At 41.0% G+C, this 19,697-nt stretch overlaps 1 protein-coding gene across 1 annotated transcript in view; it reads left to right on the plus strand.

Moving 5' to 3' along the window:
- The first annotated feature begins 2,022 nt into the window (after nt 1-2,022).
- Nucleotides 2,023-19,697, plus strand: part of CD164L2 (CD164 molecule like 2) — a 46,723-nt gene continuing 29,048 nt past the window's right edge. The window contains exons 1-4 of the mRNA XM_073614219.1: nt 2,023-2,075; nt 2,853-2,941; nt 3,097-3,132; nt 16,541-16,633. Of these exons, the coding sequence (XP_073470320.1) occupies nt 2,023-2,075; nt 2,853-2,941; nt 3,097-3,132; nt 16,541-16,633 (271 nt within the window). The remainder of the gene's footprint in view (nt 2,076-2,852; nt 2,942-3,096; nt 3,133-16,540; nt 16,634-19,697) is intronic.

Genomic DNA, 19,697 nt, shown 5'->3' on the forward strand with positions numbered 1-19,697 from the left:
TTAGTAAGAGTGAAGAAAAGACACAAGTCACATCTAGTTCAAATAATACTTTTTTCTTTTTTTTTAGGAAATCATACAATCCCATATGCACAATCATATACCCACAGTTGATCGAGAGGAAGGCGAAAAATCCCAGCAAGGCATGATCCAATTTGCTACAGCAGGGGAAGAAATTCCTTCCTGATCCCCAGAGAGGCAATTGGATTTTCCCTGGATCAACTTTACCTATAAATGTTAGTACCCAGTTATATTATATACATTATATTTTTCATATTTTTTTTAAAGCAATCTATCTAATAATAAGGCACTCAAGAGCTCAAATGGTGCATGCACTAGTCATAGAGTTCCCTGAGGCCCTGGTGCCATGGCCTTTCAAGGGGGCACCTGTGAAGCCCTGGCTACTTCACCAGTACGTCGGGGAACCCAAAAAGTAAAGGAAAAAAACATGAAAGTTTATAAAAAGTTTTTTAAAAAAATTATATGATCTTCATTATGATTTATATGATGTTGATGAATGAGCATGCAGTGCTGTTTGCACCACGCAGATTTGTGTTTAGGGGTAAAGGGCCGCTTTAAGCAATGTAAGGCCCCTTTCACACTGGCACATTCATCCGAGGGGAATCCTCCTGCTCAGAGGGGAATCCCTCCGCTGATCCCCGCTGAGCAGGTGGGCGACAGGTCCGTGTCTGCTCCGCTATGCAAGGACAGAGCCGCTCTCCTTTATGTGGCGGTCAGATGGAAATGGGCTGCATGTCCGTTTCCATCTGATTATCACCTGATCCAACCCGCTGGAGGATGGCGAACGTATCGCCATACATCTGTTTTCAGCGGATTTTGTTGGACACATGTTCGCTGACATCTGCCGCCCTATAGAGGACAATGGGTTACCCGATCAAACGTCCACCTGAAAAACAGCCAGCCAGACCCGATCGGTCTGCTGGTGTGAAAGGGGCCTAAAGCAGTGTACTTGCTTTTGCTTTTATGGATCAAGTTCACCAGGACTGATCACATTTAAACTTGAAATTTGACATCACAAAGCAAACCCTATATCAAAAGAGAGAACTCAAAAAATATGTAAAACATCTTGTTATTTTTGTAGGTTAAAGTATTGTTTGCCAATATCTCTGCACATGTGTTTTGCTAAGGTATGGGACTGATGGGCTGTGTGTGTGAGCATAGCTGCTATGCTCACACACACATGGTCGATACCTTTGTTGCCCAGGCATCTCTCTCTTCCTGCAGAACAGTAGGACATGTTTTTCTGTACAGACCAGGTCATATTCAAACTCTTTAAGGGACTGTTATTAGATTTTTCCTCCAACATGATAAACCCAGGGCAGGACCTTCAATTCCTCACACTTCAATGTCTGTAGGCTTCTGGCACTAGTCACACTGGAACAGATTCAGTATAGCACCTTCATTAATATTTTAAATGGTGCCTTAGTTGTTAGTGTCAGTAGAATTGCAGGAAACTATGTGTAGTCAGCTATCATTGTCTTGTCACAGCCTTGTAGTCAGGGTTCTTAATTAAAAAGAATCCACAAACAGGCTTGGTCTGGTAAAGTGTTAAAATATCACCATATGGCATTTCTCCCTCTGATGCAGTATCTTTTAAAAAAATCTAAATTATCCAGTAGGCCTGATTCACACCTATACAGGTTGCAGGTTTGCATATGCCAGGTGCATTTTGTGTTTTCAATACACTTTTTTAATCCATTGAAGTCTATGATAACAAAAACAAAAAAACGTCCCTGGCCCTTTTCATAAAATGCACAGATGTGAACATGACCCATAGGAAACCATGTTAAAGTGGTTGTAAACCCTTACAACACACTTCTTGCTACAGGTAAGCCTATAATAAGGCTTACCTGCAGCTACCCTGGATATCTCCTGAACGTACGTGCCGTTGCTTCAGTGAGTGTGCCATTACTGGTGGCTCCCGCACGAATGCGTGACATCATTGCGGCTCCGGCCAATCACAGCGCCGGAGCCTACGATACCTAAGAATTAACTCTGGGAGCAATGTCGGCCACCGGAGCGGTGTACAAGGAGAGCTGCGGGGGCTTCAATCTCAGGTAAGTAATTCATAATGAGCTAGTATGCTATGCATACTAGCTCTTTATGCCTTTGTCTTGCAGATTTTTTTTTTGTCCTAGGGCAGTGATGGCGGACCTTGGCACCCCAGATGTTTTGAAACTACGTTTCCCATGATGCTCAACTACACTACAGAGTGTATGAACATCATGGGAAATGTAGTTCCAAAACATCTGGTTTGCCAAGGTTCACCATCACTGTCCTAGGGTTTACAACCACTTTAAATGGACTGTAGTGTGTTTCTGCAAAGCTGAAAATGCACTAAAAAATGCATAGTGTGAACCAGGACTTATAACCCATTTTGATGTACACGCGTCTACTTAAAATATGTTATTCTGAACTGAGCAAAAGTTCTAGACAAATGGAGAGTCTTTGGATAGGCAGCGAAAAGAGAACATCATTGAAATTAGACTTTGTTAGGAAAGACTCATTGGGAATGAATAATGTCCAGCTTCTGCTAAAAGGGAAAAGCTGATTTTAATATTTTAAAATCTAATTACAGTAATAAAAGCAATTATGTAAAATGATGGTATTATAATTTGTAGTAATACATCTATTAAATTATAGCAGATGGAAGCTAAACACGGCATTTCAGGAAGCTAGTAAGCTGTAAACCATCCAACATTGGTCTATAATAAAGTTCAAATTATACCTCTTTTGGGTTCAGCTATGGTATAATAGTATAACTGAACAGTTACTTTGCTAAATTCTACACCTGCGGAGAATTCATAAGCTGCTTTTTTTTTTTTTTACTCCAGGATTCTGTCTCTTCAGGTGCAATGTTCTGCTTCTGTCTCAGGTTTCTGTCATCAGCTCAGTTTCCTCTTCTTAACTGATCAATTACCAGGTCAGAGACAAACCGTCCACACATAGCCTCCCCCATTCTGCTTAGCTGAGCATCCCCGACTCATAACATTTTTAAAGTGTCATCTGTATATTTTCCTTTTTGAGGATTGCCATAGGCTTCTCAACCAGCTATGAAGTATTTCTTGTACTCTGCAGCTCTACTTTCTGCTATGTTATCCCTCTGTGAAGCAGGTAAGTACCTCTCCAGCAACTGAAAACTGCCACAAAGCAAGATCTTTTATTTTCATTATAGGTTTAAAATACTATCTAATACTTGTTGCTTTTTCTTTCAAAATATATCAGCCTGGCACAGTAAAAGGTGAACCATAAGATTTAAGTAGTTTAGGTCCTCCTAAAATTAGTATATTTGATGCCTCAACACATTAGACAAATGTACATAAACATTCTTAAAAATATAAAAAGGTTTCGCGACTTTGGAAATATCTAAATCATGTTTTTTTGTTTTTTTTTTCACATTTGCTGTAATGCTAAATCCAACCTGTTTTATTTTATCAGTGTTCTCAGGCTAGGGATAGGGGAGTATCTACTGTACATATTCAGAAAATTCATTATAGGGCACCTTGGCTGTCTAACGTTCATCGTAGTAGGGTACTGGGTAGTTCCACTACTGAAACCTGTTCTACTCTAAAAGCATATCTAATAATTGGACATACCTGTAGCTTTTTAAAGCATTCTGTGAGAGCTCCTGAACTATATGTACATTTACTTTAGGCTGCATGCATGTGGGCATATTAAAACAATCACATTGATACTGGATCTTTCTGCCAGGAGCTAGCAAAAAAATCCAGCATAAAAATGCTTGGTCTGGCATATATTTATGCAACTTAATGTACATATGGCGTTTGCACGTAGTTTCATTTTAACGGCTAGAATATTCATTTGTTCTTTGCACTAGGCTGAAATGACATGCATACGTATGTGTTTATGCCCAAATTATGCCAGTATGCTTTTCCCTGTATGCAGGTTTGGGGCGTTTTTTTTTGTTTTTTTTGCCCCTAAGGCTGGGTTTACATCATTGCAAATTGGATGCAGAATCCCAGCATCCAATTCGCAATAGCAGGAGATTTTTACCGGCTCTCTATGGTTTACATATCTCCACAGCAGACCCCTGCTGTGAGACGGATCCATCCTAGGTGTGAACCAAATATAAATGTTGCTCTAAAATATGAAATTAAATGCTATATTTTGCACACACTGGCTAATATAAAGCTGTATTCAGCTTTAAAAAAGAAAAATGCTTCTAAAGACAGTTTTTTCTGCCCATGTGCTTATTATAAATAATTTAAAAAATGCTGTTGAATACTGGATAAATTATATTGTATACAGACAGTACTGGGCTCCCAATGAGACCAGTGCTAACCCAATAAGTGCCAGCTATAGTTATGCCGTTGGACAGCTGGGCAACCTTCTTTACCTTACCATTTTCACCTACGGTTTGTTGAGCAGGTGGTGGGACGGTAGTGTAGTTGTTGTTATGTCCTCCATTTTTTTTTATTAACTCGTTAGGTGCCAAGTATTGGGTCATATGAAAGGCCTGCCCTGCGTATCTTCTTCTGGGCTACGTTAGGCATGGATCACATTACACATCTTTACTCTGTGCCATCTTCATCAATGCCCTGGGACATGGCTGAGGCTGCCATGGGGGAATACTCAACCTTAAGGCGGACCTCTACTCTCAGAGATGAACTTACACCATGTACACTGGCACTACAACTGTTCTCCAGTTAACTCTCGGTTGACAATGTACACTCTCTGCAACTTGCATTTAGGAGGGACATGCTGAGCCAATGTTCAAACCACCTGTCCAGCATTTTCCACTACTACTCCCAAGTAGCAGAGCGGGTCTTGCCGTGCACTCTGTGTGGGTTATACACGTGAACTCAACTTAAATCTCAACCTTCCATACTGCTGTACAGGATGGGGAACCTCTGTGGTGCAATCCACTCCCATTGCTAGCGAAAGGAGTGCCAACATCTTCCTCGCTGCTAGAGGCCGTGCCACCTATAACAGGTACACGCTATCGACAGACTGTTTGTTAAACTTCCGTTACTCTAGGCAACCACTTGTGTGTTCACATTACTCCATTCTACACAAATATCTTCATTCCCCAAGAAGACCCACTCAGAGAACTATGAGTCTGCCCGTTACTTATGATGCACCTCTTTAGTAACTTCAGACCAGGCAAGGACAACATTTGAAAACTTTCAAAAGTGCAGAAATAGACATTTCACTGTGCAACAAGCAAGACTTGATACTATCCTAATTCCCTAACTATGACTAAAGGCTTGTGTGTTGCCCCGGCATAGCTGTAAAAAGCGTAGACCAGTAGTCATAGTCCTTCAGAGGCATTTCTCCAGCACTGGTGTTTCCAGAGCGAACCCCAAGTAAAAAGTCTCTACATGCATAGTGAGCGACCTTCTCCTGCTCTCACGGGTCTCATCATCCGTCTCCATCCCTTACGGGTCTCGCAACTCACAATGTGCTGGCACTCTTGGGAACTCCCTCTTCTCAAATTGTCTCTGAGGAACAACCACTCTTACCGCACCGCTGTCCCAATTTATATGATACAGGACAGGTGGGCCAGACTCAGAGCAGAACTCGCCAAAAATATCAAGGAGGCAGAGTAAGAATTAACTCCCACCTCCCCAGCCGGACAGCAGCTAACTAACTTGTTCAACTTGCCCACCGGTTACATCACACATATGTATTGTTTTAACATATGTTACAGCCCAATCATAAGACAATATTTTATTTCCAACTGTTAAAACAAATTATTTTACAATTTAGTATAGAGGATTGTGTCGTACTGTTTAGTTTTGTACAAGATCAGAATTTTTTTTATTGATTGCTGTGGATAATACAAACTGTTATCCTTTCAGACACTTTAATAAATTGGCTATTGTTGCTGACTGACTGATTGATTTATAAACTGTCTGGCAACCAGTGAGAGAGTAGCTGCTTTGAAAAGCAGGTAAGGTAAGGTCATTCATGGCCCTTTAATACAAATTTGTATATATATATATATATATATATATATATATATATATATATATATATATATGTATATTAAAACCTTTCATGTACAGCTGTAGAGGGTTAGATACCTTAACACTTAGCCCTGGTTCACACTATGAATCGCACGGGAACTGCACCACATTCCTGTTCCATTAATATTCAATTTGGTGCGCTGTTGAATGGTCTTAAATAGCACTGCAACAGCATCGCAACAAAGTCGTGCATGCACCAATTTTGGAACAGCGCTACAACTGGATTGCATGGTACTTTTGTACTATGCAATCTGATGCACGCAAACGCACTGTGCTTGTGATCTGCTTTTGAGGGATTGTTAAGATTGCACTGACACCCGCTGCAGATAGCAAGGGCAGTGCAATTTGAATGCGGTGTGGGAAATGCTCATGGATCACTGCATTTACCGCGCCATATTAGTGTGAACCTAGACTTATAGTACAAAATAGACATGTGCGTTTTGTTTCGTTCCAAATTAAAATTCGGACGAATTTTTGTTTTTTGGAAATTCGGATGTATCCGAATTTCTAAATTAGAACAGTACCGAATTTAAACGAATCCGAAATAACGAAATACGAATTTGGACGAAATTCGAATAGTTTTTGAATACTTTTCGAATTTGAATAGTTTTCCAAATTCCAAAGAGCATAAAATAGAATAGAAAATAAAGGAATAGAATAGAAAAAAAAATATTTTTTTCTATTCTATTCCTTTATTTTCTGTTCTATTTTATTCTTTTTGGAAATTGGAAAACTATTTCAATTCGAAAACTATTCGAAAACGTTTCAAATTCGAAAACTTTTCGAATTCGAAAATTGTTCAAAATTGATTCAAAAACTTTGAATCAATTTGAAAACAAATAAATGAAACAAATCCCGAAAACTAATTAAACAAATTTAACTAAAGAAATTTATTTAAATAATGGATCGAAACGACGCGAAACGAAGCAAGTTTTTTCGTTCTGCACATGTCTAGTACAAAACACACTCATAAAATTCATGAAGAGTAGCTACAACACTCTTTAGTATTCGACTGTGCCTCCGTACAAAAAATGTCAGCTTGGGTAACAGATTTATGTACCTGTTGGTACATGAGGTTCGCTCCCCTTGTGATTCACATCAGGCAGTGGATGGATTACATAGTCAATAGACAGCCTACTTTTGGCTATGGAATCTGCCTACTGTCTGCTGTCAATCACAAAGAGAACAGACCTCACGACGAACTAGTCTCTCAGATTCCTGACAAACTAGTCTCTCAGCTTCCCCATTAGGCTCTGCTTACTGTCAGCATCACTGGTTGCTAGAAGCCTGCTGTGAAGCCAACAGTGTCATTGACAATCAGTAAAATGTGGGTAGTGGAGAGGGTAGTGGCAGCAAACATGCCGCCCTGCTACACAGTGTACAGAGACAGGCACTTTGCCTTTCTCTGTACACCTGGTCTCAATTACCCTCAGTTTAGTTATCTACACACTGGAGGTAATTCTTTATTCTTTTCAAATTTAGTACAACCAAAACACTATTAAGAATTATGAATCTGCTGCACACTGTGGTAAAGCTCCCATATATGGCAGCAGGGTTTTTTTTAATCTGGTGCAAGCCATTTTAAAAAGGCCATACTGCTAAAAAGTGTTGGAAGTGCTTTATTGCATTCCCATGGCTTTGCTAACAAGCTGTCTATTCTGTATATATATATTACAGAAGGCTTTCTGTACTGAGGGGGTTGACTGTAAACAAAATCAAGAATAGAAATAAAAGAACGGAAAACTGCTTCACATATAGTATACACATATAGTTGTGCTGGGTATTTCCCAGGGGAGGACTGGACTGGGAGTTTGCCCCCTGTGCCAGTACAAATTATATATTTTGGGCTGGTTGCCTTGCATTGTGATACTGCCCCATTTGGACCTCAGTCAGAGTGGGGCCTGAAGTCAGTGATGGCTGCTTAACCTAAAGTATTTTACATACTTATTTTTTTTTTTGAAAATTCTCTTTATTTGGTTTCAAATTTTAAGATACAAAACAGAGCCTTTTGGGCATACCCAGGCTCGGTACATATACATCACAATAAAACAGTATCACAAGTGCCTCTATTGGCACTAGAATTTTACATACTTATTAGCAGTGTTTTCCGTTCCATAAATTATTTCCTATTCACTTAAAATTGTATTTGAACTTGTTAGAAAATTTGACTAGTAATTTCCCCACACAACCACTTCTCCTTGTTATAGCCTTCTCCTGTAGCCTAAAGCTTTCTCCTCTTCTGGAAAGGACTAATTACTCTCTGTACTGGCTGAGGTCTTCCACCCCTCCCTTCGCCTTGAAAAAGTATTCACACCCCTCGACATTTTCCACATTTTGTCATGTTACAACCAAAAATGTAAATGTATTTTATTGGGATTTTATCTTATAGACCAACACAAAGTCGCACATAATTGTGAAGTGGAAGGAAAATGATAAATGGTTTTCAAAATGTTTTACAAATAAATATCTGAAAAGTGTGGCGTGCATTTGTATAAGAGCACCTGTGAACAGCAGTTTTCAAGTCTTGCCACAGATTCTCAATTGGATTTAGGTCGTGACTTTCACTGAGCCATTCTAACACATGAATATGCTTTGATCTAAACCATTCCATTGTAGCTCTGGCTGTATGTTTAGGGTCGTTGTCCTGCTGGAAGGTGAACCTTTGCCTCAGTCTCAAGTCTTTTGGAGACTCTAACAGGTTTTCTTCTAAGATTGCCCTGTATTTGGCTCCATTCATCTTCCCATCATCTCTGACCAGCTTCCCTGTCCCTGCTGAAGAAAAGCATCCCCACCACAGGATGCTGCCACCAGCATGTTTCATGGTGGGGATGGTGTGTTCAGGGTGATGTGCAGTATTAGTTTTCCACCATACATAGTTCAAAATTGGTCTCATCCGACCACAGCAGCCTCTTCCACATGTTTGCTGTGTCCCCCACATGGCTTCTCGCAAACTGCAAATGGTACTTCTCATGGCTTTCTTTCAACAATGGCTTTCTTCTTGCCACTCTTCCATAAAGGTCAGATTTGTTGCGTGCATGACTAATAGTTGTCCCGTGGACAGATTCTCCCACCTGAGCAGTGGATCTCTGCAGCTCCTCCAGCGTTACCTTGGGCCTCTTGGCTACTTCTCTGATTAATACTCTTCCTGCCCGGCCTTTCAGTTTAGGTTGATGGCCATGTCTTGGTAGGTTAGTAGTTGTGCCATACTCTTTCCGTTTTCGGATGATGGATTGAACAGTGCTCCGTGACATGTGCAAAGCTTGGGATATTTTTTCATAACCTACCCCTACTTTAAACTTCTCCACAACTTTATCCCTGACCTGTTTGGTGTGTTCCTTGGCCTTCATGATGCTGTTTATTCACTAAGGTTCTCTAACAAACCTCCTGAGGGCTTCACAGAACAGCTGTATATATACTGAGATTAAATTAATTTACTAAGTAGGTGACTTCTGAAGGCAATTGGAAACTAGATTTTCAGTAGGGGTATCAGAGTAAAGGGGGCAGAATACACATGCAAGCCACACTTTTAAGATTTTTTTTGTAAATCATTTTGAAAACCATTTATCATTTTCCTTCTATTTCACAATTATGTGCCACTTTGTGTTGGTCTATCGCATACAATCCCAATAAAATACATTTACGTTTTTGGTTGTAACATGGCAAAATGTGGAAAATTTCATGGGGTATGAATACTTTTTCAAGGCACTGTAACCTTTTATGTAGCTGATGAGGGAGGAGCAAAGGGGAATATTATAGAGTATAACTTGAGTGAAAGCTCTGAGTTTGCTGGGGCTGTTGACATCACATCCAAGATGGCAGTGCCTGGCAACTCAGGGCTTTTGGATGTCTATACAATGGAGACTTTTAAAGGAAATTAACATATATAAAATATGTTAAATGAATATATAATCTGATGGGAATACTTATGCTGAAGTAAATGGTCTGGTGACATGTTCTCCTTAAACATACACAAGTTTAATCAAACAACAGTCCCCATGAATGGTTGGCACAATGCTGCAATGGTGATAAACTTCTTCTATTAACTATCAATTCAAAGTTCAATATACACGCTACACTTAAAGTGGAAGTCCATGCAAAAACTAAAATCGCTGCATCTATAGCCACCAACATTCTAACACTAACCTCTCTAGCCCTGTAAAGATAAAATGAGTATACTTACCTTTTTCTGCAGGCGATCTGACCCGATCTCCAGCGGCGGAAGCTCTGCTGAGTACACGTCCGTCAATGGCTGTGAAATGAATGGGAAGTGATGTCACCCATAGAGTTACTATGGGGCTTCTGTTGACGGACGTGTCCTCTGCACCCGCCTCCACAGCGAAGCCGTAGCTGACAGCTCAGCGTGGGATCAGAGCTTCCACCGCTGGAGATCGGGTTGGATCGCCTGTAGAAAGGTGTGTATACTGATTTTTTTTTTTACAGGGCTAGATAGGTTAGTGTTAGAATGTTGGTGGCTATAGATTTTTGTTTTTGCATGGACTTCCATTTCAACCATAGTGAAGAAGGATCTGGGGGTTTTGGTAAATCATAAGCTCAATATTAGCATGCAATGCCAAGCTGAAATTTCTAAAGCAAGCAAAGTCCTTTCTTGTATTAAGAGAGGTATGGACTCCAGAGAGTACAATATCATTTTGCCCCTGTTCAAATCATTAGTAAGACCTCACCTGGAATATGCAGTTCAGATTTAAACACCAGTTCTCAAAAAGGATATCAGGGAACTGGAGAAAGTGCAGAGAAGGGCAACCAAACTGATAGGAGGCATGGAGGAGCTCAGCTATGAGGAAAGATTAGAGGAACTGAATTTATTTTCTCTTGAGAAGAGGAGATTAAGGGGGGATATGATCAACATGTACAAATACATAAGTGGCCCATATAGTGAACTTGTACATAATATAACTGGGTACTGACATTTATAGGAGAGTTGATCCAGGGAAAATCCCATTGCCTCTCGGGGGATCAGGAAGGATTTATTTCCCCTGCTATAGCAAATTGGATCATGCTTTGCTGTCTTTTTTGCCTTTCTCTGGATCAACTGTGGGTAAAAAATTGGGTATATGGGATTGCATTATTTTTTTTTTTTGGTTGAACTAGATGGACTTGTGTCTTTTTTTCAGCCTGACTAACTATGTGACAATGTAACTATGTAACCATGAAAAACCAACAGGCATAATTCCATATATAAGTCAAACTGTTAACAAAAATGTCTAAAGGCAGAGAAAGGTAAAAAGTCTGAAATAGAATATTAAATTCCCCAAAGAAATTCAGATTTAGATCTATTCTAATCATTATATATACTGTATACAGAATTCTCCAAGGACATAATCCACTCAGCTGAATGCATTTTAGGGCTTTTTGCCCACTTTTATTCATCCAAAACATCAAAGTAACACAGTGTTCTGCCCACGCAGAGGTTATTTAACATAAAAACAAAAACAAAAGTATTTTAGGCTTCTAGCTATTTTGTCGCACAACTTGTCTATTCCTTCTTATGGGGCGTACACACGGTCGGACTTTTCGGCTACAAAAGTCCGACGGACGCCGATGGACCAAATCCGGCGGACAATCCGATCATGTGTGGGCTTCCCCGGACTTTCAGCGGACTTTTCCAGTCGCAAATTTGACGGACTTTAGATTTGTAACATGATTTAAATCTTTACGTCGTAACTCTGCCGGACCCAGAAATCCGCTCATCTGTATGCTAGTCCGACAGACAAAAACCCACGCTAGGGCAGCTATTGGCTACTGGCTATCAACTTCCTTATTTTAGTCCGGTGTACGTCATCACGTACGAAACCGTCAGACTTTTGTGTGATCGTATGTAGGCAAGTCCGTTCGTCAGAAAGTCCGCCGCAAGTCCGCCGAAAGTTTGTCGGACGGGCTGTCGGACTTTTGTAGCCAAAAAGTCCGACCGTGTGTACTCCCCATTAGCACAGAGTTATCCCATCCTCAGGCCTTTAGTCACCAGACTAGACCGGAAAACACTGCAATGGTGTAAACTTGGCCTATTGAAGTACATTTTTCTTGAACTCCCTGTACTCTGTTTACAAATGTGTTTGACTACATCTGGAGTACAAGTCCTAAAGATTCAACATATAGAGGTTGATTTACTAAAGGCAAATATACTGTGCACTGCATGTGCAGTTGCTCTAGATCTGCAGGGAAGCTCTGAGATGGGGGAAGCTCTGCTGATTTTTATCATCCAATCATGTGCAAGCAAAAATGCTGTTTTTTTTTTTTTTTCCTTCCTTGTGATTAACCACTTAAGGTCCGAGCCTCTTTTTGAGATTTGTTGTTTACAAGTTGAAATCATTTTTTTTGCTAGAAAATTACTTAGAACCCCCAAACATTATATATTTTTTTTCAGACACCCTGGAGAATAAAATGGTGGTCATTGCAATACTTTTTAACACCATACTTGCACAGCAGTCTTACAAGTGCAATTTTTTGGGAAAAAACACTTTTTTTAATTAAAAAATAAGACAACAGTAAAGTTAGCCTATTTTTTTCTATATTGTGAAAGCTAATGTTACACTGAGTAAATTGATACCCAACATGTCATGCTTCAAAATTGCGCCAGCTCGTGGAATGGAGACAAACTTTGGCAACGTTTAATAATTTCTACAGGTTACCAGTTTTGAGTTACAGAGGAGATCTAGTGCTGGAATTATTGCTCTAACGATCACGGCGATTCCTCACATGTGTGGTTTAACCACTGTTTTCATATGTGGGCGCGACTTACGTATGCGTTCTCTTTTACACGTGAGCTCGGCGGGACGGGGGGGCTTTAAAAAATTATTTTTCTTATTTATTTAACTTTTTACACTGTTCTTTAAAAAAAAATAAAATAAAAGGGTCACTTTTATTCCTATTACAAGGAATGTAAACATCCTTTGTAATAAGAAAAAAGCATGACAGGACCTCTTTAATGTGAGATCTGGGGTCAAAAAGACCTCAGATCTCACATTTAGACTTAAAAGTGATGTTTGACATCAGTTAGTTCCGTCATCCAATGTTATGGAGCAGAGTGGGGGCCATCTTTCCCTCACTCGGCATCCAGTCTCACAGGGGAGAGGACCTGATCGTCTCTGCCGCTACCGACCGGCTTCGGTTAGCGACTGATACCACTAGAGCACGGCAGGAGAGGAGGGACCTGTTCCACCACCGATAAAAGTGATCTTGCGCCAAATGCGCTGCAGAGACCACTATTATCTGAAAGCCAGCTGCCTGCCGTTTAAGAGGAGACCAGGGTTATGGCAGCTATCTGCTGTCATAACAACAGTATTCCATGTCAAAGTACCGACGTATAACGACGGCGGCTGGTCGTTAAGTGGTTAAGTATTCTTTGCAAAGTAAAGCTTTACCTCATTTACTAAGCTCCGGAGCACCTGCTGTGTAAAGTATATTTGCCTTTAGTAAATCAACCCCATAATGTTTCGATAGCTATTCCTCAGCATTTGTAATGTTTGCTGCAGGGTAAATCATGCTTTGTGCCTCCTAAGTTGCAGCTTATTCCAGTGCTTTGTATTTCTGAAATAATACATTCTTGTGTTTATTAAAGATAAAAACTGCCTCGTCCCTTGCACATTGTGGCTAAATCAAGCTGCTTATGTACATTCCAGCAAATGTAAAATTTGTGTGCCTATTGTCTCTGGAATAAAACATTCTAATTTTTATTTCATGAAAAAATCTGCTTAATTCTCCCTCTTACATTGTGACCTAATCAAACTGATTACATACTATGTATCAACTGTACACTATTTGTGACCATTTTCCCACTGCAACCTAATTAAACTGCATACATGCTATTTAACTGCTGTGCTATGTTTGGCTTCTGTTTCTGAAATAATACACTCTGATTTATATTTCAGGATAAAAACTGCCTAACTTCTCCCTCTTACATTTCAGCCTAAAGAAGCTGCTTAGCTGCTTACATACTGTCCAGGGCCTGTGCGATATTTGTGGCTTTTGTCTGTAAAAAAATGCACTGTAATTACTGGATAAACCCTGCCTCATCTTGCCCTCTCACATTGTATTCTAACCAGGTTGCCTATGTACTCTGTGGCTTTTGTCTTTTTGGTTAATACACTCTAATGTTTACTTCAAGATAAAATCTGCCTAGTCTTTCCTTCTTACATTGTGGCCTAAGCAAGCTACTTACCTACTGTCTAGCCACTGAACAATATTTGTGTCTTTTGGTTAATACACTTGTTTTATTAGTTTTAACTAACCTAAGTTATGGTGCCAGGCATTTTGGTATCAATGCCTAGAATTTATTTTGTTTGCAATGTTTAGGTTCTGTATGTGGCAGATATATGGATTATTATACTTAGAGTTTTATTTATTGTTTTGTTATGTTTGCACTTTACTACTGTATCGCTATTTATGTTGTTGCAAGCCATTTCTCCAAGGGTTGGTTCCCTCATGGCACAGGGACGTGCTGTAGTTAAAGGTGCAGTTAGCTAGTCTGCCACTAGGTGGCTCTGTCCCAAAATAGTATGTAAAGTAATAGTACGTAAAGGGAATTAGGTAATTGGGTGTTAGGACCCCTTTTAGACAAAGCCTCCCTGTAGTGATGTAATGGGTGGCGTTAGTGCCCATATAAGTGCCAGGATGAGAGGAGTCCAGTGAGATGGGGCATAGAAACCAAAACCCCAGAGTCATGTGGATGTAGTCTGTAGTCTGTAGTCTGTAGTCCTTTACAGGATTTATACTCTTGGTGAGGTAGTTCAGCATTCAGAAGAACCAGCTGTAGTCACCCTGACTAATTTTATGGGCTGATGTGGACTGTGAGCAGAATGCAAAAGGTTTTTTAGGCCAGGCTAAGCATTCTGTGAGCATGCTTGGCTGGGCAGAGCTGTAGTTTTGGGCATAGAGAGAAACTAGTATACTACAGAAAACACCTTGTTAATCTCGGTGACAGAAGCAAAATGCTGTAGATCTAGTATACCTGAAGACTGATCTCAAATCTGTGGTGCTGCCAAGGAGAGAGGAGATTCAAAGGGAAGATGGCTTTTGAATTTATGTGTAGCGATCTGTGCCCTAATGAATGCTACAGAATGTCTGCTCCTGTGTTTGGCATTCAGGGTTGAAGAGTTCTTCTCAGTATGTCAATGTCATATTAGACGTCACTGCCATCTTTGAAGCGTGCCAGTAAAGTTTGAGAAATGCATTCATTGTGTGGACATTCCTTTATCCTTTATTGACAAGGTCAAAGACAAGGCCGCAAGTGGGCCTAAAGCCAGGAGTTGGCCACAATATGGCAAAGGCTTTCATCTACCAGCAGTAGATGGTGACTGGTGCAGTTTGACACCAACATCCAGCCAATCAGAAGTTCCCTTACATGTGGGTGCCCAGACTGTGCCTAAACCCTCACAGTTGTATCTTTGCAGTAATAGATCTAAAACCTAGCTTTCTTTACTGCTAGTCTGAGGAGATTTGGAGCACTCATTACTTTGCTTCTCACTGTTCTCCTTGCTGGATGCTCTAACATGAAGAAGCGCAGCCCTGCCTATACCAGGCTGGCTTTCTCTAAAGAGAGACAAAGTATAGAATAAGATGAAGTAAGTCAGTATGGGGAAAGATTAGCTGCTGGGAGAGCACAGGCAATATTGGTTACTAAGAGCTGCCTCAAAGAGACTAGAATTCATGTTATTTCAGTGATCACCAACCCCAGAGAATCTGCCCCTGGAACTATCTAAAGTTAGTGTGTGGAATTGTGCGAAAGTTTAAGGACACCCCATTGTTTGCAGGAGACCATATTTTCCTACTCATCATCACAATGTTACCTGTCCCCACACTTCCCCTCCTTTTATATACTGCCTCTGCCTCTTTCATCTCAACCTTTTGTTTTCCTGTGTTCTAGAAATTTCTGACCCCACTGGGAGATACTTACTCTTGCAGGGTAGATTGTTTGACCAGGAAGTAACAACTGTCACATACTATGCGCCCAACTTATGTGAGCATGCGTTTTTCGATCATGTTTTCATGTTCCTACAGCATCTACTCCTGGTTGCCAAGTTCCCAATGTTAATCAGTGAAAAATTGTTTAGTATCTTTAATGACTCACAACCCAAATTTTCTAAAATATGGTAACCATGGCGTAATTACGCCCTGCCATCTTTTAATCCTAATAGCCTGTCCTATCTATAGACAATCTACTTGATCCGTGACCCAAGTCTGGGGGGGAACACATCCTGCTTTCCCCCCTCCTCCCGCACTCTGTTCTTTCTCTCAACTCCCCACATTTTCTATTCTTTTGCTGTTCTCATCTGAGTTCACCAGCTCCTGAGTTGATCTGATTTACCTAGATGCTCATATTGTTTTGTGCAATTTAACGGGGGGCTAGCAACCCGGGAGATTAAAAATGTTTCTTGTATTTGCTGGTTTCTTTCTTGTAAGCGTACATACAGTTTTTTCAGATGTGGGTCTACCAGTTTTACTCCTGCCTAACCAATAATTTATAAGTTTTATCTCATAAATGACATTTAAACTTTGTTTATTCCTTGTCAACACAGAGAGATGCAAGCAGCTGAATTCCTGTGTTAGCTGTACTGAAAGTGAGCCCAATATGAACATCTCCTGTGCATGGATAACATGTGGATCTTCAGGTATGAATTGTCTTATGAAACAAATATATACACACAGTATCTCACAAAAGTGACTACACCCCTCACATTTTTGTAAATATTTTTTTATATATTTTCATGTGACAACACAGGATGCCATTGGAGTCCTCTTCCACTCCTCCATGACGACATCACAGAGCTGGTGGATGTTAGAGATCTTGCACTCCTCCACCTTCCGTTTGAGGATGCCCCATAGATGCTCAATAGGGTTTAGGTCTGTAGACATGCTTGGCCAGTCCATCACATTTACCTTCAGCTTCTTTAGCAAAGCAGTGGTCGTCTTGGAGGTGTGTTTGGGCTCGTTATCATGTTGGAATACTGCCCTGCGGCCCAGTTTCTGAAAGGAGGGGATCATGCTCTGCTTCAGTATGTCACGGTACATGTTGGCATTCATGGTTCCCTCAATGAACTGTAACTCCCCAGTGCCGGCAGCACTCATGCAGCCCCATACCATGACACTCCCACCACCATGTTTGACTGCAGGCAACACACACTTGTCTTTGTACTCCTCGCCTGGTTGCCGCCACACACGCTTGACACCATCTGAACCGAAAAAGTTTATCTTGGTCTCATCAGACCACAGGGCATGGTTCCATTAATCCATGTCCTTAGTCTGCTTGTCTTCAGCAAACTGCATACTTTTTTTTGCATCATCTTTAGAAGAGGCTTCTTTCTGGGACAACAGCCATGCAGACTAATTTGATGCAGTGTGTGGTGTATGATCTGAGCACTGACAGGCTGACCCCCCCCACCCCTTCAACCTCTGCAGCAATACTTCCAGCAATCATACATCTATTTCCCAAAGACAACCTCTGGATATGACGCTGAGCACGTGCTGTTCCACAGCTGTCCTGCAGCCGCATGCACAGGAGGTAATATTATCCCCTCACCAACTGTCAAACACCAGCAATGATAGACACACATGGTATCAAGCCCTTTCAGGCCCTTTCCTCCCTCAGTCCCGGTTCACACTGGTGTGATGCTGGAAACTCTGCGATTCAGTGCTGGTTCCCGCATCGCACCTGAATCGCAGAATTTGCAGTTTGCAAACTTCGCCCAGAGCGCTGGATGACCTTATCCCTGCACTGGCTGTATGGTCTTGGCCACCGTGCTGCAGCTCAGTTTCAGGGTCTTGGCAATCGTCTTGACCAGTATAAGAGAGTGAGAGCGATAAAACCAAATTTAACACACCTGCTCCCCATTCACACCTAAAGACCTTGTAACACTAATGAGTCACATGACACTGGGGAGGGAAAATGGCTAATTTGGCCTAATTTGGACATTTTCATTTAGGGGTGTACTCACTTTTGTTGCCAGTGGTTTAGACATTAATGGTTGTGTGTTGAGTTATTTTAAGGGGACAGCAAATTTACACTGTTATACAAGCTGTACACTCACTACTTTACATTGTAGCAAAGTGTCATTTCTTCAGTGTTGTCACATGAAAAGATATAAAAAAATATTTACAAAAATGTGAGGGGTATACTCATTTTTGTGAGATACTGTGTGTGTGTGTGTGTATGTATGTATATCAGTGTTTCTCAACTCCAGTCCTCAAGGCGCCCCAACAGGTCATGTTTTCAGGCTCACCATTATTTTGCACAGGTGATTTGATCAGTTTCACTGCCTTAGTAAATACCACAGCTGTTTCATTTGAGGGAAATCCTGAAAACATGACCTGTTAGGGCGCCTTGAGGACTGGAGTTGAGAAACACTGATGTATATTATGTATGGAAGGAAAGTATTCAGACCCCCTTAAATTTTTCACTCTTTGTTATATTGCAGCCATTTGCTAAAATCATTTAAGTTCATTTTTTTCCTCATTAATGTACACACAGCACCCCACATTGACAGAAAAACACAGAATTGTTGACATTTTTGCAGATTTATTAAAAAAGAAAAACTGAAATATCACATGGTCCTAAGTATTCAGACCCTTTGCTGTGACACTCATATATTTAACTTAGGTGCTGTCCATTTCTTCTGATCATCCTTGAGATGGTTCTACACCAGGGGTCTTCAAACTGCGGCCCTCCAGGTGTTCAGGAACTACAATTCCCATCATGCTTAGTCATGTCTGTGAATGTCAGAGTTTTACAATGCCTCATGGGATGTTTAGTTCTGCAACAGCTGGAAGGCCGTAGTTTGAGGATCCCTGTTCTACACCTTCATTTGAGTCCAGCTGTGTTTGATTATACTGATTGGACTTGATTAGGAAAGCCACACACCTGTCTATATAAAACCTTACAGCTCACAGTACATGTCAGAGCAAATTAGAATCATGAGGTCAAAGGAACTGCCTGAAGAGCTCAGAGACAGAATTGTGGCAAGGCACAGATCTGGCCAAGGTTACAAACAAATTTCTGCTGCACTTAAGGTTCCTAAGAGCACACTGGCCTCCATAATCCTTAAATGGAAGACGTTTGGGACTACCAGAACCCTTCCTAGAGCTGGCTGTCCAGCCAAACTGAGCTATCGAGGAGAAGAGCCTTGGTGAGAGAGGTAAAGAAGAACCCAAAGACCACTGTGTCTGAGCTCCAGAGATGCAGTCGGGAGATGGGAGAAAGTTGTAGAAAGTCAACCATCACTGCAGCCCTCCACCAGTCAGGGCTTTATGGCAGAGTGGCCCGACGAAAGCCTCTCCTCAGTGCAAGACACATGAAAACCCGCATGGAGTTTGCTAAAAAACACCTGAAGGACTCCAAGATGGTGAGAAATAAGATTCTCTGGTCTGATGAGACCAAGATAGAACTTTTTGGCCTTAATTCTAAGCAGTATGTGTGGAGAAAACCAGGCACTGCTCATCACCTGTCCAATACAGTCCCAACAGTGAAGCATGGTGGTGGCAGCATCATGCTGTGGGGGTGTTTTTCAGCTGCAGGGACAGGACGACTGGTTGCAATCGATGGAAAGATGAATGCGGCCAAGTACAGGGATATCCTGGACGAAAACCTTCTCCAGAGTGCTCAGGACCTCAGACTGGGCCGAAGGTTTAACTTCCAACAAGACAATGACCCTAAGCACACAGCTAAAATAACGAAGGAGT

The sequence above is a fragment of the Aquarana catesbeiana genome, linkage group LG02, assembly GCF_042186555.1.
Source record: "Aquarana catesbeiana isolate 2022-GZ linkage group LG02, ASM4218655v1, whole genome shotgun sequence".
In the NCBI taxonomy this organism is placed as follows: domain Eukaryota; kingdom Metazoa; phylum Chordata; class Amphibia; order Anura; family Ranidae; genus Aquarana; species Aquarana catesbeiana.